At 39.1% G+C, this 21,209-nt stretch overlaps 6 protein-coding genes and 1 long non-coding RNA gene across 11 annotated transcripts in view; 5 read left to right on the forward strand and 2 right to left on the reverse strand.

The window, feature by feature from the left end:
- Positions 1 to 1,746: 1,746 nt before the first annotated feature.
- Positions 1,747 to 2,541, forward strand: LOC108046547. Its single transcript, XR_001769387.2, has 3 exons — positions 1,747 to 2,178; positions 2,273 to 2,302; positions 2,408 to 2,541. It is a non-coding gene; the product is annotated as an uncharacterized LOC108046547 (long non-coding RNA).
- A 1,239-nt stretch (positions 2,542 to 3,780) lies between these two features.
- Positions 3,781 to 5,862, reverse strand: LOC108046540. Of its 2 annotated transcripts, none has more exons than XM_017126256.1 (7): positions 5,778 to 5,862; positions 5,394 to 5,533; positions 5,192 to 5,330; positions 5,003 to 5,132; positions 4,783 to 4,877; positions 4,318 to 4,554; positions 3,781 to 4,256 (listed from the first exon to the last, which is right to left on the reverse strand). In XM_017126256.1, exons 2-7 carry the CDS (start codon positions 5,465 to 5,467, stop codon positions 4,155 to 4,157), a joined length of 777 nt encoding a protein of 258 aa, XP_016981745.1. In that variant the 5' UTR covers positions 5,468 to 5,533; positions 5,778 to 5,862; the 3' UTR covers positions 3,781 to 4,154. The 2 variants fall into 2 exon arrangements, with proteins under 2 accessions (XP_016981745.1, XP_016981746.1); XM_017126257.1 differs by having other exon boundaries at positions 5,394 to 5,530; positions 5,778 to 5,859.
- Positions 5,863 to 6,473: 611 nt separating this feature from the next.
- On the forward strand, positions 6,474 to 9,512 carry LOC108046659 (serine/threonine-protein kinase ULK3). Of its 2 annotated transcripts, XM_017126497.2 has the most exons (8): positions 6,474 to 6,744; positions 6,803 to 6,951; positions 7,348 to 7,572; positions 7,641 to 8,377; positions 8,481 to 8,665; positions 8,729 to 8,815; positions 9,287 to 9,355; positions 9,418 to 9,512. In XM_017126497.2, the coding sequence occupies exons 1-8, from the start codon at positions 6,643 to 6,645 to the stop codon at positions 9,481 to 9,483; spliced, it is 1,620 nt and encodes a 539-aa protein (XP_016981986.1). In that variant the 5' UTR covers positions 6,474 to 6,642; the 3' UTR covers positions 9,484 to 9,512. The 2 variants fall into 2 exon arrangements, with proteins under 2 accessions (XP_016981986.1, XP_016981987.1); XM_017126498.2 differs by lacking the exons at positions 9,287 to 9,355; positions 9,418 to 9,512 and adding an exon at positions 9,186 to 9,285.
- LOC108046660 (chymotrypsin-2-like) lies at positions 9,452 to 10,522 on the forward strand. Its single transcript, XM_017126499.2, has 3 exons — positions 9,452 to 9,601; positions 9,733 to 10,095; positions 10,158 to 10,522. The coding sequence occupies exons 1-3, from the start codon at positions 9,455 to 9,457 to the stop codon at positions 10,458 to 10,460; spliced, it is 813 nt and encodes a 270-aa protein (XP_016981988.1). The 5' UTR covers positions 9,452 to 9,454; the 3' UTR covers positions 10,461 to 10,522.
- A 767-nt stretch (positions 10,523 to 11,289) lies between these two features.
- Positions 11,290 to 12,331, forward strand: LOC108046528 (trypsin-like). Its single transcript, XM_017126239.2, has 3 exons — positions 11,290 to 11,418; positions 11,606 to 11,968; positions 12,026 to 12,331. The coding sequence occupies exons 1-3, from the start codon at positions 11,290 to 11,292 to the stop codon at positions 12,329 to 12,331; spliced, it is 798 nt and encodes a 265-aa protein (XP_016981728.1).
- Positions 12,332 to 13,451: 1,120 nt separating this feature from the next.
- Positions 13,452 to 21,209, forward strand: part of LOC108046662 — a 31,250-nt gene continuing 23,492 nt past the window's right edge. The window contains exons 1-2 of one of the 3 annotated variants that reach the window (XM_017126502.2): positions 13,452 to 13,508; positions 14,873 to 15,407. In XM_017126502.2, the coding sequence (XP_016981991.1) occupies positions 15,081 to 15,407 (327 nt within the window). In that variant the 5' untranslated portion in view covers positions 13,452 to 13,508; positions 14,873 to 15,080. Of the gene's footprint in view, positions 13,509 to 14,798; positions 15,408 to 21,209 lie in introns of all 3 variants that reach the window. The other 2 variants (XM_017126503.2, XM_017126504.2) reach the window with 2 other exon arrangements.
- LOC108046526 (chromobox protein homolog 3) lies at positions 18,836 to 20,684 on the reverse strand. Its single transcript, XM_017126237.1, has 2 exons — positions 20,110 to 20,684; positions 18,836 to 18,864 (listed from the first exon to the last, which is right to left on the reverse strand). The coding sequence occupies exons 1-2, from the start codon at positions 20,648 to 20,650 to the stop codon at positions 18,836 to 18,838; spliced, it is 570 nt and encodes a 189-aa protein (XP_016981726.1). The 5' UTR covers positions 20,651 to 20,684.

Genomic DNA, 21,209 nt, shown 5'->3' on the forward strand with positions numbered 1-21,209 from the left:
AAAAATATTTTTAATATCAATTTCTATGCGTTCGCTTTGCTAATACAATCAACGGGGGACAAAGTGTTAATGTTGAAATCGTCAGCGAACGCAATTGCTTTGTCTTCCATAATTGTAGTCTTTTTAATAACAGAGCCATATTGTGAAATGGCTGTTCACTGACCGTGGTGAGTTTCTCTCGTAGGTTAACAGGCCTGAAAGTTGGTTTTTCCTTCACCCTTACCCAGAGAATATCCGTTTTGAGATGCACCTTGTCCAATTTAATAACGATTTTCAGAAACATTGGTTGTTTAACTTTGTGTTTGTACTTATTGAGAAAATAATCAACCATATGTCAACATGTATAATTTAAGTGTTGAGTACTTCAGCAAGGAATGTGGTCAATTTACAATTATTCAACACTAAATTGATAGTATGCTCAAAAAATTTAGCACACTACTTTCTTTTTTTAATAATTTTTGTCTTATTACTAACTAAAATTTTAATTTCAAAACTTCACTTTATGGTCGTTAAAACTAACTAACTAAACGTTTTACCCGATAAATCCATTTGAAATAAAATATTTTTATTCCACTTTGTTAATTTCACATTGAAAGCAAAAGTATTAAAAGTTTTCGTGAAATAATACAAAAAATCTAACTAATTTTAAGGGTATCATTAATTCGATTACGTTCCATTAGATCTAAATGTTATTTTTTGCGATCACTCGCAAAGCAAATGCAAAAGCAAATTGAAAAGCCAGTGTGGGGCTAAGAATTCGTTTAATTAGAGGTCATAGGCTCCAACGTGATCGTGTTTATATAAATAATATAAAATATCATTTACAATCCGTAAATACCAGTTTGTGGAGCTTATCGGCAGATATTTAAGCTATCAAAGGTCGCTCCTGCCTACGAAATTGGTTCTGCATTAACCTTGTCGCGTTGATAAATAAGCCGAAATAAGCCAAAAATTTAACAAATTAAAAGGCAGACAGTAAAAAAACGCTAGTGTTAACGAACTTTATAAACTTAATGGCAAGGTTGCAACCAAAAAAGCTTGAAAATTATGCGAAACGTATAAAGGCAAACTTTAATACGAGAGATTCTATATAGTATATACGTAGTATAAAGTCGCAGAGCGTTAAAAATAAAATATCAGACACGCAACAGCAACCGCTGCCAACAGTGTTTTCTATAGAAAACGAAAATTATTTCCTGTTTTCAGCAATTTCAACTGCGAGAGGTGGAAAATATCGCCCTGCTGGCGGAGATAACAGAGTTGGGGGTGTCTAACATGGCGTGGTGAATCCAAACGTACGGCTACAGAATCGCATTTGGCCATTGCAGTTTGTTTACCATCAGTTTTTAGCCACAAGCCCCATACCATATACCCCATGCCCCATACCCCTTACCACTTACCACTTGGAACTGAAACGACGCAGTTGCGGGAGAGCGCGAGACGGAGATACAAAGAGGCTCCAAACAATGCGTAAAAGAGGTGATTGATAACAAGGTGCGCCTTACAAATGTTCACTGTCTGCCCTCGACGAGCAATACCGGAATTCGTTAAGACCTCCAATCTATTCGGTACTATAAATGTGTGCTTATCTTATTTAGAGCCCCGATTTACGTATGCATATGTACATAGTAGCGAAATTTGGATAAAAGGTTTTAGTTGGGACTCCATAGTTTCCATATTTTCTTTTGTTTTAAGCAAATTATTTTTTTTGTTGTTTTCGTATTTAATTTTGGATTTCTTTTATTTTAAATAGTCGTACTTTTTTCTCTTTCTTCTTTTTTTCTCCAAAATTAGGATTTGGTTTGCTTTTAATTTTTGTAGTGTATATATTAATGCGCTGGCAATTGGAGCTACAAATTGGGGGTGAATGTGTTTCGTGCACACAGATGCACTTTATGTAAACATGTGGGCACACGGACAAGGTTGTGAAAGAAGAAGTGTATTGTTGAGGCCAAGAAGAAGAAGAAGCGAAAAGGACAACGAGTCGAACACTCCCACACATGTGCATTTCTAAACAGATAAAAAGGGGGCAGCCAAGCTTAATGTATTTTTGGCACACACTCGCCCCACCTCCCACCCTCCCTTTCTCGACTTCGCTTATCCCATTTCGCTTTGGTGCATTCAACCTGCCGGGGAGCAAGACAGGTGCATTTACAGTTCCTCGAGATCAACAGCTGTGTGAGTAATGGGGAATCAGCCGAGAGCGGGAGAGACGACTGGGTTTATGGAAAGATAATTTCAGGAAATCACAACCTTATACATATATTTACAGATGACAAAGGTCAGCCTTATTTCGAGAAAGGTCAGTATTCATAAAATGATCAAATTTAAGTCCGAGCATTTAAGGAATACATCAAAATCAAACCATAAAGACATAAAAAGTAACAGATGAAAATATCCAATACAGGTCTTGGAGACAACGCAATTTGCTACACTTTAATGCGTAGAAAAATAAGGAAAAGTGCAGTAAATATTCCCACCCCCTTTTCCCACACCTTGTTATTGTTGGCCGAGCTTACAGGGGTTGTTGTTGCTGCGTAGCTTTATTGTTGCTGTTGGCTGCTGCGTAGCTTTATTGTTGCTGTTGGCTGGATAAAACAACGACGCATGCAACAAATTGCGTTCTATCAACAACAGGAACAACGAAATTCAGTGATGAGATACAAAATACTAGAAATATGGAACAAAGGTACAGTGCAATATAAAGTTCCGTTACGGAAAATATTTTGATTATTTAAAAAAATAATCGTGTAATAAAATATAAGGCTTTCTAAAAAAATATTCGTTTTAATGTTTCACCGCGTTTACAAAATTTGTTTTCTATCTCAATACAAATTTAAAATACTGTAAAAAATCGAACTAAAAAAACACATAAATAAAAGAACAACCCTAAGAACAACTCAGCACAATGAACAGCATTTAATGACGTAGTTGATTTTCTGGCTGAATTCCAATTGCAATTGTTCAAATTACTCCACTTGGATGCTCCGATTCAAAACCAGAAAGTATTCGAATTCAAGATAAAGAATGGTGAGGGGAAAGGGAAAGGAGCTCGGATTCACCACCACCACATAGTACTAAGAATCGCCGGAGTTGTCGTCATCCAAGGAATGATTAACAAAAACAGTTGATTGAACTTTGTTTGGCCTCCACACATCCCACTGCGAATGTTTGTGCTTGTGTGTACTTGAAATGCCCCACTTTGCGGTGTGGGGCTAATAATTTCGGGTGTTAATGACCAGAGCACTGACTTTGAACACTGCAAACACGAGTCCAGCAATTGTATTTTAAAGATTGATAAGTTCTGCTTGTTGGGGCCAGGAAATTCCAGATGCGGTTTGGAATCCCCTTTCGGTTCAAGGAAATATTCACAATATTCCGAAATCGAATTGTGAGCAGTTGATGATGTATGTAATTTGATTTTTACTGAACCTTTATATTAATGAACTTTTCCTTAAATGATCTTGATGAATTGTCTGTAAAAAGTACTAAATCAAAAATCGAATAAAATAATATTACCAAAAATTAAGACATTAGTAAAGGTATTTAAAATCAATTTGAATGACAAAACAAAAATAAATATAATTAATTTTGGGGGAGTAAAGAGTAAACGATTTTACTTCAAGTCTCTAGGGATATAGATAATGAGGGAAAATATGTGATTCCTGTGAGTTTTGTAATCGTTCAAAATTTTCCCGCTTGACGCAGAACGAGATGATCTGCTGTCGAATGGTGGGCGTTTTGGTTAACGCCCGGAAAATTCGTGTCGTTAAACTCATATTTTCGGTTTTGTATTTTGTATATTGTATATTAATTTAGATACATAGCTACAATTCTGGTTGTACATCTATGTATATATGCATACCAAAAACACAATATGTTGACATACATAAAGGCAGAGATTCTTAAACAGTATGCAAAAAACATATGCGGTTGGACGGAATACGACTTACAACTAATTACGCTGATTCGTGTATAAAATTTGTGGTGTTCGAGAGGCGCATCTCTAAGGCACTGAACTGGTGGATGGAATGTACAACATAGTTTAAGAAATGTTTATGTGCGAAGCATCGGGGTTATATTGTGCTGCTTTCGGACGGTCTAGATTGTGCAATTTCGTTGTGAGCTCCATAGCTGGATGCCAAATACTTCGTTTAACCCACGGGCATGGTGGATACGGTGCTATGAGGAGTGGTTGGCCGTGATCCAGCCAGTGAATTGGCGGTGGAGGCGTGCAGCGAGGCCATTGTGCCCATCTGGAAAGATACAAATAATCATTTATGTCTGCATTTAAGGGTAATGTCTTGGAACACCTACGCGTAAGTGGGCCAGATCCTCCAGTTTGGTGAGATCAACCAGTTCCAGGAACAGAGAGTACACCACGGCCCATCCATAAATACATAAGACACAGAAAACACTCCACAACAGCACCATAATCGCGTTATAGGCAAAATAGAGGTCGTTGACAATGGCAAAGAAGATCAGCGCCAAAGCCCGCCAAACAGTGAAAACGGCAAAGGTCCACAGCCAAGGCATAACTTTTCTCTCATATTCCTGTAGGATAAGACAATACATGGATTAGAATGGGTTTTTATAAGGAAGTTTCCTTAGCCAATTTATCAATCTGTTACAGTGCTAATTTCTTGGTTATGACTGTGCAGGATGAATTGGTTACCCCTTTGCTCAGTAAGCGTTTCTGTGCTTCCAGTTTTTTATGCTTTCGGGCAATGAGAAATGTAAATGAATTGCATGCTATAACTGTAGGATCAGACCCTCACTTACCTTGCGCAAAGCCACGCAGAGAAGAACGCTGGTCACAAAGTTTATCAGCGCCATGATTAGCGAGAATAATGCAAAGACAATCAGCATGTTGCGAACTGAAAGAAAATTAAGTGGGAAAAATGAAATAAATTTACTAATTTAATTTAAATGGGAATAAGTTACTTAAACAAATAAACTAATCAGGAATTATTAATAAACCTGCTTCCATTTAAGTCCTTACCATGCTTGTTGCCAACATAGACGAACTCGTAGGATATGATATAGTAGCCATAATGTGTGGATCCTGGAGCGGCCATCGCGTAGCAGTATATATCAAAGATGCTCGTGGCAATGGTAAAGAGTGAGAGAAACTAGAAGGGAATTACACTTGCTAATAAGGACTTTCTGAATAAGTATTTAAGGACCTTACGATGGCAAACAATCCGATGAGCATTGCACCCTTTTGTATGTCGATATATTGGTTGTTTTTGAGCAGCGGTCTCTGGTACCAGGGAATCCTCACAGATCGCGTGGATCTTGACATTTTTGAGTGCAAATTTGTCGAGGATCTGGAGATATATACAAGCAATTAGCCGAAGATAGTATTTATTAAAACAATATAGTTGAAATACCTTCCCGTGGCGTGGGAATAAACCGACGGATTGGAGCGATATGTGGAGGGCGTTTTCCTGCCGTAATTCATCATGAAGCCTTGTAAAGTCACGTTACGTGGGCAAAATGTGGGATCCCTTGAGAATCCTTTAAGTAACTGCTAAAACATTTAAAATATAATTGTTAGTTAGGGGAATATTGGTTATAATGTTTATTGTTCAGGGCGTGTTTGCTTTATTTGTGTATTTTGGGTGTGTCAAGCAAGGCTTAACATTTTCAGAAACTTTGGAAACGTTATAAACCAATTTAACGAGATATAATTAATAATCTCCTCTTGTTAGATTAATCTAACAACTTTGAAAATTACGCTGAACAATAAATCATAGTCTTTTACATTTATTTACCTCTAAAAAACGAAAAATTAATCACTTCGCAACGCATCAAAAACAAAACACACGATTTAGGGCTTAGTAATTTCCAGGGCTGCACACAAACTAACAGCAAATACCGATACAGCAACAAGTGCTATCGATAGAAATTTTGATGGGCAGCACTGACGAATCTACTGTTTCGGTAGCGCACAATTTTTGAATATTTTTTATAGATGTATAATTTTATCTTATTTATTATTTAGGTTGAATTGGATTTGGAATTTAATTTATTTAAGCTCAAAAATTAAACTTTCTCAAATTTAATAAAAACATGTGCAGATTTCTTTAATAATTAGTTCGCTTACACAAAAACATAAATTAAATAGTTTATTCACTCTAAATATTGAAAACGGGCTTGAAAAGATGTATTTGCGAAATGAAACGAATTTTTTTGTGGGATAAAAATTAAACTAGTTTTTTAACTGGAGTAAAAACTAGTTTAAACTTTTCCTCACAAAAAACGTTTGGGTCAATAACTAAAGTCAAAACTAGTTTAACCCTTTCCTAATATAAAACAATGTTTATTTGGTACGTTACTAAAAAGGAGGAAGTATTATTATTTAATTATTAAATTCAAAAATTTTTAAAGTTGCTGAATTCCATAGAAGTACATGTCAATTATTTTACAAAATTATTTAATTTTAACTGGTCATTCGGCGCAAGACTAAATCTTAAATTTGAATTCGATTGATTTCTATCGATAAATCCTATCAAACCCAACTCTGTTCGAGTCTCAGGCCCTGGTTTGCGCGTGAATGTGTGAGCCGAGATGGGCAAAACAATCGACCAATAGAAAACATAAACATTCAGAATATATAAATGATCAGAACAACATAACATGAGCAGAGCAACCACACCACTGCCGAGTATTACTGATTTCGACATACTCGAAAAACTCGGAGCGGGCAGCTATGCGACCGTCTATAAAGCGCGGCACAAAGTGAGACACCAGTTACATACAAGTACAAAAGTCTTATATTTACTTGTAACCTTTGCAGAAACAGCGCTCTTATCATGCCATCAAGTACGTGGAAATGTCGACGCTGTCGCAAACCTCGCGGGAAAACCTAATCACCGAAATACGCCTCCTGAGGGATCTGAAACACAAGTACATTGTGACCCTGCAGGATTTCTTCTGGGACGACAAGTAATAAAGTTACCTACCACATATTCCTGTCGATGAATCATCCTTATAGCAGGATATAGGATGTATATGGTGGTTCAATTTAGGGCGGTCCCACCAACTTGAAAGGTTTCATTTAACTAATCATTTGGAGATAGAACATATTTAGGGACTCTAAAATGTAGTTAACTTAACGTTAAAATCAATCATACTTAAGGCATCTGTAGGGTCCTATTCGGTATAGACTTTGCTAATGTTCCTGCCTTACAATTTATCTATTTGGATCATATGTCAATTGTCTTGATTTTACTATTATAAAAAGTCGTAAACGTTTTACCATAGGCATAACCTTTGAAGGAGAATTCAAATAATACTTATTCACACCAAATTATTACAAACATTAAATTTGTTTTTTTTCAGAAATATTTACATCGTGTTGGAGTACTGCAATGCCGGCAATCTATCCGCGTTTATACGCACTAAGAAGGCTTTGCCGGAGAGCACCTGCCGCTACTTCCTGCGCCAGTTGGCGGCAGCTGTCCAGTACATGCGAGCCAACGAAGTATCCCACTTCGACCTTAAACCGCAGAACCTGCTGCTCACCCGCGGAGCCAACAATGTGTCCCTGAAGGTGGCAGACTTTGGGTAGCCAAAAGAGAAATCTTGTAAATAAACATAGTAATATTAATATAAATTATGTTTATATTTTATAGGTTTGCTCAGCACTTGAAGCTGGGCGAGATCAACCAGCAGCTTAAAGGTTCTCCCCTCTACATGGCCCCGGAAATTGTGCGCAAGCATCAGTACGATGCCAAGGCGGATCTCTGGAGCATCGGGGTGATCCTGTACGAATGTCTGTTCGGTAAAGCACCATATAGCTCGCGAACCATTGAGGAGCTGTTGCTGAAGATCAAGAAGGCCGAGGCCATAACACTGCCACCAAACGCTCGCATCTCGAACGAGTGCCACGATCTCCTGCGCCGCCTTTTGGCCCACGAGCCCACGGCGCGCATTTCGTTTGCGGACTTCTTTGCGCACCCATTCCTCGATCTCAAGACGTTTCCCACGGAGCACACCCTGCAAAAGGCCATCGATCTGGTCACCCAGGCGTGCTCGTACGATGAGAAGCGCAATTACAAGGAGGCTTACTATCTGTACTGCAGTGCCCTGCAATATTTTGTGCCGCTGATCACGGAGGAGGCGGACGCCACAAAGAGGCTAGCACTGCGCAATCGTGCCTTGTCGTATACGAAACGCGCCGAGGAGATCAAGAATTGCATAATCGAGGACGAGTACAGAATGTTGGCCGAGCGACAGCGACAGGCTTCATCAACTGCCACAGCTAACCAAACCACAGAGCCTTCTCCAGCTGCCCAGGTCACCGATGCGCAGCCCAGCAGCTCGCGGGTTGCCGAGATGCTGGAACCGGATGCCCGCTACAAACAGCTTTGTATGATTTAAATCTGTTTTCTGGACTCAGTTTGCTCTTATTTTTTCTCAAACTACAAGCCCATTCTTTTTAAAATAAGTATAATAACATTATACCTTTTCAGTTGCCCTGTCGCATTCAAGTCCGTCCCTGAAGACTGGCCTGGAAATTGGACGGAAAGGCGAGCTATATCTTTACGAGCGCAAGCTGGACGCTGCTCTGGAGTCGTATACCTCAGCACTGGCCATTCTTGTGCCACTTGTAAACAATGAACCAAAGGGCGAGCGACGAAATCTGCTGCTACAGCAGGTAAGCTTAAATAAATTCCTTCCATCATATGTTAATATGATCCCACTTAATCCCAACTTTAAGCTGGAGTTCTGGATGAAGGAGGCGGAGAGCATCAAGAGCATTTTAAGCGCAAAGCATTTAGACGAGGAGGAGCAGAAGCTATCCACGGTACGCAGCTGCAGCATACAGTAGACAACAAAATATAGATTTGAACTTGATAAGCAATTTCCGGCGCCTGGTGCGCACTTGTTAGAGTATTTTTGTAGCCCGATGTTCACCGAACATCGCCTAGTCACGTAGCCTTCGATGATCTTATATACGATATACAAATATACATATGTCTACACTAGATTCGCTTTCTATGTACACCAGAACCACGACAGCTATTTGTAACGCTTCCCAAAAACTATTCTGTGTATAATTAGTATTTGTTATGTAAGTCCTAACACTGATGGCCTTCCAATTTGTATACTGACCCACTTGTTTGCGGCTGTAAACCGTTGTTAAGTTTTAAACCTTTTAATTTTTTTATTTTAAGCGCACTCCAATGAGAACCATCATATTCCCGGGCTGGTCAAGTCCCCCGCTTTTGTATTTCATTCTGTTCATTGTGCTTAATTTGATTAAAATTGTTTAAAGATAACCGAACCAGTGTCGTTTGATGTCGGTGGAGATAACGCGATAGTGGCGTCTATTGTAATCAAGCAGGTATAATCTCGTACTATCAATCGCCGTAAATAATCGTAATCAATCTGTATCGGCAATGCCAGGAAGCTTATAAAAGCGGCTGTTGGACGATGAGCGCGCATGTTTCCCAAAAAAATGTCGGCGAATAAAGATCTTTGCCTTGTGGTGATCGCCCTCTTGGCCATTACTGGGTTTGCCCAGGCTGCTCCTCCTATGGGACGTGTGGTTAATGGAACAGATTCCAGCGTGGAAAAATATCCTTTTGTGGTAAGAAAATCTAAATATTTGCTATGCCTGCAAGGAGTGTGTCCTACAAGTATTAAATATATTCTTCCAATATATTCATTGTTTGTTGGAAAAAGTATTGAATTAACTAATCTGTACCCATTATCCTTCAGATTTCGATGCGTGGTTCCAGTGGCTCTCATTCCTGCGGTGGCTCCATTATTTCAAAGCAGTTTGCGATGACTGCCGCCCATTGCACTGCTGGACGCAAAGCCTCGGATCTGTCCATCCAATATGGAGTGACCAAGATTAATGCCTCCGGCCCGAATGTCGTGCGCGTGAAGAAAATCATCCAACACGAGGACTACAACCCCAACAACAACTATGCCAACGACATTTCCCTGCTGATGGTGGAGGAGCCATTCGATCTGGATGGGATTACGGTTGCCACTGTTCAATTGCCGGAGCTGGCCTTTGCCACACCTCAAACAGATGCCGGAGGCGAGGGAGTGCTCATTGGCTGGGGTCTCAATGCGGTGGGTTTTATTTGATCAGCGCGCTTTCTCAAGGAACTAACCTCAACTTGAAACCTTTTCAGACTGGCGGCTACATTCAGTCTACTCTGCAGGAGGTGGGCCTAAAGGTCTACTCCGATGAGGAGTGCACCACCCGACATGCTGGCCGCACGGATCCCAAATACCACATCTGCGGAGGCGTGGACGAGGGCGGCAAGGGTCAGTGCAGCGGGGACTCCGGTGGCCCCCTCATCTACAATGGCCAGCAGGTGGGCATCGTGTCCTGGAGCATCAAGCCCTGCACCGTGGCTCCTTATCCCGGTGTCTACACCAAGGTCAGCCAGTACGTCGACTGGATCAAGAAGAGCCAAATCATATTGGCATAGACAGTTTACTATCTTTGTCAATGTGGAATGCTATTTGCTAACAATAAATTCAGCTGATTAAAGTTGTGAAGTTTTAAACCATAAAGCATTAAGTGCCGGCTGGGATTTGCCGGATTTTTTGATAAGAAACTTGATTTAAATTGGGGGATTTCCTTATCGTTAAAATAAGAATCATGCCGAAGTTACGGAGAGTTCAAACATTTCTGCCTAAACATTTTCTAAACTTGGTGAACACCGAAATGAGCACAGCTAAATTTAAATGTAATTTATGAACGAATCATTTGGTTGCCCATATATCAGTTAACAATATATTAATATATAGAAATAAAACCATTAATCGTGAACAATAAGGGGGATTTTCTTATCGTTAAAATAATAATCATGCCGAAGTATATTTGCGGAGAGTTCAAACAGTTCTGCCTAAACATTTTCTAAACTAAGTGAACACCGAAATGAGCACAGCTAAATTTAAATGTAAATTATGAAGGAATCATTTGGTTGGTATAAAAATAAAACCATTAAAATAAAACCATTTAATTGTGAACAAAAAGATTAGGGTCAAATAGCTTCTTAACATAAATGTTTGTTGCCGATAAATACGATATTCAACTCTTTCAATAAATCATTGAAAAATACACAGCATTTTGCGCTTGTGCCGATATTTTTTTTAATTTTTTAATGAGCCATCCGTGTGCCATTTTATATCAATGACGATAGATTCAATAAAGTCCTATCTCGAATCGTAAATATTATTACTCGGGTAGTATCGGCGAAGTCTGGAGGCTTATAAAAGCGGTAGCCAACCCGGGGGGTGCAAATTAGCCAAAATATGTTGTCGCATCAAGAGCTCAGTCTGGCTGCAATCGCGTTATTGACCATTTCTACAATCGGTCAGGCCACGCCCACTTTCAGGGTGGTGAACGGTACGGACTCCAGTGTAGAACGATATCCCTTTGTGGTAAGATAGACAGCCCTCAATTAAGTGGAACTGCTTTGATTTTTAACAGGGATATAACTGTTTTTAAAGCAGCGATAATCTTTAATGGTCAAATAAATAAATTGAGATACGAATTATTGTACTTTCCTAATTATGTACATTAGGGATTTATTGATTTAAAACGTCTTGATCCTTGACCAAATCCTAGGTTTCCCTGCGGAGCTACGATGGATCCCATTCCTGCGGTGGCACAATTGTGTCGCAGCAGTTTGTGATGACCGCCGCTCATTGCACCAAAGGACGTTCTGCAGAGTCGCTATCGATTCAGTTTGGAGTGACCCACATTAATGTCACCGGTCCGAATGTGGTGGGCATAAGGAGAATCATCCAGCACATAGACTTCGATCCCACACGCCAAAATGCTAATGATATTGCACTGCTGATGGTGGAGGAACCCTTCGAGTTTGATGGAGTCACAGTGGCTCCTGTGGCACTGCCTCCTCTGGCCTTTGCCGTTCCCCAATCGGATGTCGGGGCTGAGGGCGTGCTCCTGGGATGGGGTCTTAATGAGGTGGATTTCGAATGGCTTTATTTCTAATGACTCTACCTAACAAATCCCGCATTTCAGACCTATGGAAGTGTCCAGGACACCCTGCAGGAGGTGTCCTTGAAGATTTACTCCGACGAGGCGTGCACTGCCCTCCATGGGGGCAAAACTGATCCCCAATATCACATCTGTGGGGGCGTGGACGAGGGCGGCAAGGGCCAGTGCAGCGGGGATTCCGGTGGTCCCCTCATCTACAATGGCCAGCAGGTGGGCATTGTTTCCTGGAGCGTTAAACCCTGCACTGTGGCCCCTTATCCGGGAGTCTACTGTAAGGTTAGCCAGTACGTTGACTGGATCAAACAAAGTCAAATCATATTTGCTTCTTAGTCACAGAGTACAATGATCAATAAATTGAAAATTAAGCCGCTTTATAAATAATCAGATTGCTGGGCATTATTTGTTCCTTGGGGGCCGATAAGCAAATTATCTTAATCATTATAAAAAGACTTCGAAAGGCAATAAATCTTTCCAATTATACTCGCAGTTTAAATTTAACTTATAGCAGCTATTGAAATTAAGTGCGTTCGGGGCGGAATAAAGCAGTGCAAAGCGAAGCGTGAGAGGAAACATTCCAAGCAGTGTCAAGCAGTTAACTTTGGGCCTAGTTTCCGATATTCATCAAACTGTTATTTTAAATTCCGCTGCCTTCGAGTTCCAACAAACTGTAATTTAAAATAAACTTGTTTGTAGTTAATATGTTACTTTGATTGGTCTCGAAAAAGAATTTGCAATGAAAACAAATTGTTTGTAGTTCAAATAATAGTTCGAATAATACAAAATGAATAATATATAAATATATTAACGATGTGAAAAAAAAGTCAAAACAAAATATTCGTTGCTTTTAAAAAATCTTTTTAAGTAGATTTAGATTCTGACAATTATTCTTTGTCAAAGATGATTGTTGGATATTTCATTGATTCGCTTAAAGGTTTCTAAGTGCAATTTCTTATACCTCATAATTTCATTTTTTTTAACTTTATGAACGGACTTTAACAATGTGGTCAACTTATTAATTTCAAGATCCAGTTTATAACGAAAAGCTGATTTTTAAGTTTCCAAATGAAATATAATGCTTGCCTTGCCGCACACAATGGTATTCCAAAAACCGACTCAAATATATTACAAAATAAAAATTTAAGTGCACCAAATGAAGCTTTCACAAATTTTACTTGGAATACCTAAGCAACCACATCCTTTTCATCTCCCTAATTATGGTTTCTGAATGCCTAGAGATGCCTGCAACTCCCTCGACTCCCAAAATTCGTGCTGCAGACCTTCATTAGCACCGAAATGAAGAAGTGAACAGTTTGGGCGGCACTGCCGCACTGGACCAATACGAAGTCACCCGAGCCGAATCGCTCATCCGCCCCGTCGGCTGCTGCTGCTTTTGCTTCTTCTTGCTGATGGTTCTACGGCCGCGGCTTCAACTTCTGGCACTGCAGTCAACATTTTCAACTCAGACGGAACGCACGGTTGGGCGGACTCAGTTTGAAATAATTCAAAAGTTAGTGTCCGTTGGTTTTGTGTTCGAATTCAGAGTGTGAATGAGGGAAAAAACAAACCAAGAATGAAACAAATATAACAAAAATATGAACCAACAATATTTTAACAAAAACTTGTGAATTCTCCTTGAGAGAATAAAAGCGTTTTCTTTTGATAACCCCAAGCAAAGATCACGTCGACGATGTTGCTGCTTTTGTGCTATTACGCTTGCCATTGAGGCGGCAAAAAAATGTGAAAAAATATATTGCATTTGCAGCGCAGAACGCGGAAGGTCGCCCATTATGATGGACCAAAACTCGTTGCATTCATTCGTTTAATTAAAAAAACAGAAACACATAAAAAAGAAGGAACAGAAATGACTTGTTAATTGGCTGCTGCGAGGGCCACATGGCGGATGAGTGATACTAGGGCTTGCTGAATTTCGAGCGAAATAAAAGCGAACCGAGCAAAAAGTGCAAGCCTCAAATCGATCCGCTCCATACTTTCCCCTTCTGGTTCCTCATATATATTTCAGCAAATCAAATCAAAGCCCAAAAGTAGGCAACAAAAGAACACAATGAGAGCTCGTAATACGATTTTGGCTTGCTTCTGACGCTTCGCAAAGTATTTTCGGAAAAATTCGTGGAAACACTCAACGCTGAACGCATAGAAAAGTACTTTCCAACACCCCTTCATTCCCCCCTCCCCCGCACACACACTCGCATTCGCGCATTTAACTAACAACAAAAGCAATTTGAAAACAATTTTTCGAGTTTCGAGAAAAACGTGTGGCCCTGTGCGGTCGTGGCCTACATGCTTATGGCTTAAACCGGGGCGTGGCAGCTGCTGGCAATTTGTAGCATTCCAAACAAAAGGTGCATGCAACACCAGTCCATCGATGGCTTTTGTGATTTATTCAGCGACCTGCAACTGCAAATAGATAACATGGCATGGGGGCAAACCTCGCTACTAATTTTCTTGAAATGTTAGGGAATTAACAAACCTACTAGTCTAGTTGTTTTATTTAGACCACCAATATATTTCTTAATGTAGGCTGTTATTATTGTATTTTAAAGATATTCTATGTCAACAAAATAGATCATCAATAAACATCTGAATGTATTCAAAGCATTCCAAAATCGTTTGAAACATTACAACAAAAAACAAATGAATGTGTATGGATATTTAAAACAAAGCCAAAACCCGGAAATAAACTTCCACAATACACTTTTTGTAGAAGTTCTTCCAAAATAATATCTGAAGACCTATATCTTTCTAAGTCCCACTAAAACTAACCATAAAATTATTATAGGTACAAGCACACGCAAACATCGTCGTCGATCTTTGTATATAAAAACATTAACGCTAAACAAACAAACTTTTCAGAAACGAAATAAATTTTTAATCAAATAACCGCAGCAGAAACAAAGGCTTTCAAAAAGCGAAACGATTCCACCGAGGTGAACAAAGCGAAATTGCAATTTTAGTGAGTGCCACTACATCAGTGTATCAGTTCGTCAGTCTGTCACTTCGTCAGTTCATCAGTGAGTGTGTGCTAGTGAGTGTGAACTCTGTGGCAAAGGTCAGAACTCATATGAAAATGTCGAGCGGCAACCAAGAAGCAATGTCAACAAAAGCAGCAGTCACCGCCGTGGACGAGGACAAGGCCTCGCCAGTGCATCCAGCATCCTCATCGGCTCCGGGATCGATCCCCGCCAGCTCCCATGTGAAAGCCCTGGCCATCCTGGTGGCCATCGTCCTGTGCAGCGGCAGCCTGGGACTCGCCGACGGGTTGAAGTGCCACATGTGCGGACAGTACAACGAGGGCGTGGGCTCCATCACGCCCTGCACCAACTACACCAAGGATATCGCCCATCTCTACTTGAAGGAGTGCACCAAGAAGAGCGAGAAGTTCTGCGTGGTGAGTCCTTCTGCTGCGATCCCTGATTTCTATATCTACATGTTTGTCTAAATAATTTAACACCTTCAACACTTTCCCTAAAGTACGGCATTATTTTACTTTTAATATCTGTTTGGTTTGAAAATATTCTGTCGTTCGAGAGAACAACCCGAAGGTTGAATTTTGGTATAGTCTTACACTTTTCCTTGAGATGGTCTACCTTAAGTTCCTCAAATTAACTTAAATCTTATCAAACAAATCTGATATAAACTTTTTCTTAATTAAATAACAAAAAACCCAATTACCTCCAAATTTGGTTGATAAAAAAACATTTTATTTAATGTTTTTAAAACAAGGAATTGGTTTATTGTATAAGAATTCGAACCTCCATTTTCTAATTCACCAAAATAAATGTGAAAAAATCACTTAAACATAAGGAAAAATAAAATTTGAATAAATTTCACAATGTCGCTGATTCGAGCTTTTCCGCTGACCAATATTGGCAGTACTTTTTGTCCCTGTTTATTTTTGTCTTTACCCAGGCCAATTGAACCGAAATTGAAACGTTGCATTCATTTATTTATAGACTCATTCATTTTGGTTCATTGCTGCTCATTGTTGTCATTGTTCGGGGAAGCAAAAAAAAAAGGCAAACCAAGAGGCAAACAGCAATAGCTCCTCCTCCAATCCTCCCTTCGGTTTCCTTCCTCCATTGACGACTTCTCGAGTTGATGTTTCCATTTTATTGTTTTTCGCCCGTACTCATAGTGATTGTGTGTGTCTGTTTGCCTTATCTCCGTTCCATCCATGTATTCTTTTGGAAGTAAAGTCGTTTGCAGATCTGCTGTTGTTACATTTTTGTTTTCAGTGCTTGTCCAGAAAAGATAAATTGCTTATAAAAACAAAGTGAATTACTTACTTCAGTTTATAATGGTTTCTAGGAATCATAGGCTTTGTGAATAGTCGATTTGGTTTTACTTCATAGAAGCTTAATTATGAAATTTGAAGACAATTCGATTTTTAAGGAAATGTAATTTTTAATACCAAAAAAATATTGACTTGGTCAATTACATGAGTTTGTGCTTAATGGTTTATTAAAAGTATCAAGGTTTCATTTTAAGGTTTTTCTTTAATTTGTGTTCGATTATAGTGATAAATATTCCTGTCTAGTCTTTGATTAATTGATTTATTTTATAAGGAAAAATCGATCTTAAAAATTCATAATTTCTGTTTAAATGGAAGATATTTAAATGGTCAGCATCTTAAACGCTTTAAAAGTTTATCCTCTTTGCTCTTTCTATTGTCACCTAATACAACTTGTCTTATGTTAATAATAACTTGATCGTATTAAATGGTACATTTGATATGTTAAATCAACTGTGTAGTTATTAAACTCATTAGTCATTTAATAGCCTGTTATCTACGCCAATTAGTCCGCTAACGGATATCAGGTAATAGTTTGCTTTGTAGCTTTGGGACTTGCTTCACTGTTTGTGCCAATCCGTTACGTATACGCACCGTGTACCAATTTGCAAGACACAACCAGCCATTGTTTTTGGTCGCCAGTGAGTACAATTTCCGCCCCCTTTCAGGCCAACCCCCCTCACCCAGCCACCCTTCAGTGGCACATCCATCCGGGGAAGCAAGGTAAACTAATGCCATCTGACTGCGCTGGCAATTTCAATTAGTTTTGCGGTCGTCGAGCGGTTGGCTCGACGTCGACGATCTAGGCAAGCGGCAAGCGGCACGTGTGCCGTTAGCCTGCGCCTTGATTGTGGGCGTGGCAGCCCAATTGTGCGCATAAATTGCGGCATATTGTATGCACTCAATTCCCCAGTGAATGTGTGTGTGTGTGTGTGTGTTCGGAGCACTTAACGAATTGCAACGGCAGGAACAGGACTCGGAATCCTGCGAATCCCGCCTGTTTGCGCTGTGGCAATCATTAAATATTTAACACCTACTTGCCATGCACAGCTGCAAAGTACTGGCTGCCGATTGCAGCCACATCTTTGGCATGATTCACCCGCTTTTTCTGGAATGGCCCCCATAAATTGTTATTTTCTGCGGCGCTCGATGCTAACACGTCCCGCTCATTTCAACGGGCCACGCCCACACCGCCTCCTCTTGGGCATAATTTAGTTTGCGAGATCTTTTTTGTGCCCCCACATACCTTGTTTGAACTCGGCATTTCATGTGGTTTGGAATTTAACGAAATCGCACACAAAAAAACAGACTATTTTTCACACATTTCGCAACTTTTATAATCGGCGGGTGGGGACAAACGAGTTGAAACGAGTTAATTTTATCTGCACTTTTTCCTACCGCTTTCCCTGTTGCCGTGCTATTAAATTTGATTTCCTCTCGTTTTTTCCACGCTCGTCCTTGTGCTTCAAAAAAAAGAACGTGTCTTTTTCACTCTGTGGACAAATTGCGTTTAATTGCAATTGGCAGCTTGGTGCAACAGCAAATGATATCAAATTTATGGCTAAAGTGCGGCTTTTTCATTGTCCTCAAAAGTGTGTCTTTGTTGCACATTTTTATTTTCATTTTTCACATATTTTATTCTCATTTAATATTCCGACATTATTTATGCGTAAAATTGAACATTCACATAAATAATTATTGAGTTATTTAATAGATTTATTGGCTTAGATATAAAAAATACAAAAAACGAATTAAATGGTTTGTTAAATCAAATACAAATATCGAGTAAATGAATAATTAAAATCGTTTAACGCAAAGCTTTTTCGTGCATTCCCAAGTTGATGTTTTTTCTGTACGTGTCCGGTTGTGAATAATTTATAAAAAATAACTAAAAAAATGTTTCAATTTTTAGATTGATATTAAATAATTTATTACTATTGTAAAACAAGATTCTCATGCATAGGAATTTGTAAAAATCGAAGAGAAATCGGTTACTATTCATATTTTTTCATGGCCTAAATGCCGTTCAATGTTTACCCCTTAGTGTTTGTGAAAACTATACTTGCCAGTAAGTCTCGAGTGTTTCTGCTTAGCTTTTATCTTTCTGTTTAGCCGCTTTCCCGATAATTGCCCTTCATTTTGTTATTAACAGCTTCACAGACACTTAATTAGCGGCATAATTTATGCCAAGCCGCCAAAGTAAAGTCCTCCGAATGCCAAGATGGTGATGCCAGTGGTGATGATGATGATAGCCCCGAAACGAAAAGTGGACAAGAAAGGCGAAATATGTTGCAGCACGAAAAGTGGGCAAAGAACTTTTGTTTAAATATTAACCAAGGGCATATAAACCTCCGCCCGCTTTTGGCCATAAAAGTTGAAATGTTCCCTTTAGTTGCTGTTTTTGCGGTCGTTGTCTTGACTGCTTGACCTGATGTCGTCGTGTTTTGGCCAAGTAGTTGGTGGTGTTCTCGTTGATGATTATTATTTGTTTTATGCTAGTTGCTTGGGGCCCCCAAAAAAGTTACTTACGCTGGCGCCGTCTGCCGGGAATCGTCTTGTATATATTTATGAGTTAAATTTATATTCAAATAAGCTGGGTTCGAAAAGGCAGCGCTGAATGCATAATTCATAATTTCTGTAATGAGTTCCAGGGTAGCGTGAATCTCCCCTCATTTACCCCCATTTCCCCCCGTTTTGCACACATTATCTACATCTTGTGTTGACCCCGCGGGAAGGGACCAAAAACAATGGCAGTCCATTGTTTTGAGGGTCGGCTCAGGCACGTAAACAAATAGGCCTGCATGTATGCAAAAGTGTATATTTAACCCTTGACCTCTTGCAAAACAAAAGGGGTTTGAATAGGGTGGGAGGTGAGAAATAGAGCCAACGCCTAGGTTTATAAATTATTGCAGCTCTCTTTTTCAATTATTACTGCGCAAATCAAAAATAAGGCTTACATTACCTTCCATTGATTGGATGTGTGTTGTAATCTCAAGTCTTTTTTAATAGTGGAAACTTAAATTAAAATATTTGCAAATTTGTTCTGGATAAAACTTAAATAAATTTAAAGGAATTTTAGAAGAAAGCTAAATTTAATTGTTGCAAATTTGGGGTTTTTATCTCAAGTCATGGCTTAATTAAATCTATATCATTTAATTGCAGAAATCTCTGTGCTAATGTCATGACTTAACTAAATCTATATCATTAAATTGCCAAATCTCTGTGCTAATGCTTAAATCTGATTGGATATTCTAGCTTTGTTATTAATTTCACTACCTATACAATTTATTTCTTTTCTATTCAAGTGCAGCCATAAATTTACTCAAAATTGAACAGGAAAACACTGTCATCGATTGGAGCCGAGCTTCTTTTGCCGGATATTGCAGTATCAATTCTCGGGGAAAGTGCAGAAGGCATAAACGAGACCTTTTTGCAGCTGTTGTGGCTACGTGATGTTTTGCCTGCTGGTCGCAACGCCGCAAAGCCCAAGTGCCGAAAAGCAAACACGAATAAATAGGGCAGAGTCCGTCCGGCCACGCCCATCAACTGAGACAAGGGAATGCCCGGAAAAACGGAATGCAAATATTTTCGCTTCATTTTGGCTGTCGTACATTCCTGGCCTTTGTTTGCTGCCACTGTTGTTGCAATTAGAAGTGTTTTCGCTGCCTCCCGGGCAAACACGCCCCAAAATCACTTAAAAGTTGGCATTTTGCCTTCATTATTGTTTGTAATGCCGTGCCAAGCGGCACATTTTTGTTATTTATTTTTTAGGAAATATAGCACAAAATAAAAAATTAAATATAATTATTTAAATATTTCTGTTTGTGATGGTTGAAATCTCGAGAATCTTCAAATGGGCAATGCTTTTCATAGAACTTTAAAACCATCTGCGGAATCTCCATGTATGCAATGCTACATGGTAAAATTTGAGGTTCTTCGAGATCAAAGAACTTAATGAGAAACGACATTTCTCCATTGTTTTTAAAGGCCTTGAGAATTTGTTGGGCTTCTAAATCATGATTAAATGGATTATCCATCACTAAGCTTGGATCAATTTTCAGTCGCTTAGCCTTTCTTTCGTATAGAGAATTCAGATCTTGACCTCTCTTCAGACTTTGTTCCGATTCAAACGAGTTTTTTAAGGCATCACATTCTAAATCTTTGGCCCTTTCCCAGGTATTGTCTTCATCGGTATAATTCAACCATTTGACGAGGTACTGAACTTCACCATTGTATTGTCTTCGATCTAAAATCTTTTCGACAGTAAACTCTTCGTCATCAATGGAGTCGTTTATAGATTCTGAGGAATCCGAAGAGGTTTCATCATTGTTTTGATTCATTTCTGTTTTCAAGTGTTATTGTTTATCAGTTCTGATTTTTGGCAGAAATTTCAAAGTACCAAAATGTTTTCAAAAGTTCTTATCTGAAATAAAAATAAATGTTAACGAATTTACTTTTTTTGAAGCCAGTTTTGATTTGACTGAGGGAGGCCACTTCAATATCTATGTTTATTTCTTTGCCAGGACATTAACATAAAGATATGATAACAAATTCCATGGAATTCATTTATTGTCCTGAAGAACAAAAAGTTGCCTTATTCTTAATGCCCACAGCTTAGGCAAACGGTATTAATAAAACCAAATCCAATATAGAGAGTGAATAAAATTGTTTGCCCGGAAATCTATTAGAGATCCCAGGATGCCAGGCAAGTCCTTTCAAACAACAACAACAACAACGACGGTGAGTGACTGAAGGAAAAACTGCGGAAAAATATCGTAAAAAATTATGCGTAAACTTGGCAAAAAGTTTGAGATACTCATACAACAAACTTTGTTGAGTTTGGTCTTTGGGTATCACGATGTTTAATGAACAAAATCTGTCTTTTTAAAGGCAAACTTT

This window comes from Drosophila rhopaloa, unplaced genomic scaffold (genome assembly GCF_018152115.1).
Source record: "Drosophila rhopaloa isolate 14029-0021.01 unplaced genomic scaffold, ASM1815211v1 contig_167, whole genome shotgun sequence".
NCBI classification, from domain to species: domain Eukaryota; kingdom Metazoa; phylum Arthropoda; class Insecta; order Diptera; family Drosophilidae; genus Drosophila; species Drosophila rhopaloa.

Coding starts and splice junctions, on each gene's coding strand:
- LOC108046540 (XM_017126256.1), bottom strand. CDS start 5,467: ATGATGAATTACGGCAGGAAAACGCCCTCCACATATCGCTCCAATCCG. Junction 5,133..5,191: donor TCATCGGATTGTTTGCCATC/GTAAGGTCCTTA, acceptor ATTCCCTTCTAG/TTTCTCTCACTCTTTACCAT. Junction 4,257..4,317: donor AGGATCTGGCCCACTTACGC/GTAGGTGTTCCA, acceptor GTATCTTTCCAG/ATGGGCACAATGGCCTCGCT.
- LOC108046659 (XM_017126497.2), top strand. CDS start 6,643: ATGAGCAGAGCAACCACACCACTGCCGAGTATTACTGATTTCGACATA. Junction 8,666..8,728: donor GAAATCTGCTGCTACAGCAG/GTAAGCTTAAAT, acceptor CCCAACTTTAAG/CTGGAGTTCTGGATGAAGGA. Junction 8,816..9,286: donor AGGAGCAGAAGCTATCCACG/GTACGCAGCTGC, acceptor AATTGTTTAAAG/ATAACCGAACCAGTGTCGTT.
- LOC108046660 (XM_017126499.2), top strand. CDS start 9,455: ATGTTTCCCAAAAAAATGTCGGCGAATAAAGATCTTTGCCTTGTGGTG. Junction 9,602..9,732: donor TGGAAAAATATCCTTTTGTG/GTAAGAAAATCT, acceptor ATTATCCTTCAG/ATTTCGATGCGTGGTTCCAG. Junction 10,096..10,157: donor TTGGCTGGGGTCTCAATGCG/GTGGGTTTTATT, acceptor AAACCTTTTCAG/ACTGGCGGCTACATTCAGTC.
- LOC108046528 (XM_017126239.2), top strand. CDS start 11,290: ATGTTGTCGCATCAAGAGCTCAGTCTGGCTGCAATCGCGTTATTGACC. Junction 11,419..11,605: donor TAGAACGATATCCCTTTGTG/GTAAGATAGACA, acceptor ACCAAATCCTAG/GTTTCCCTGCGGAGCTACGA. Junction 11,969..12,025: donor TGGGATGGGGTCTTAATGAG/GTGGATTTCGAA, acceptor CCCGCATTTCAG/ACCTATGGAAGTGTCCAGGA.
- LOC108046526 (XM_017126237.1), bottom strand. CDS start 20,650: ATGAATCAAAACAATGATGAAACCTCTTCGGATTCCTCAGAATCTATA. Junction 18,865..20,109: donor GAAATATTTAAATAATTATA/TTTAATTTTTTA, acceptor AATATATACAAG/ACGATTCCCGGCAGACGGCG.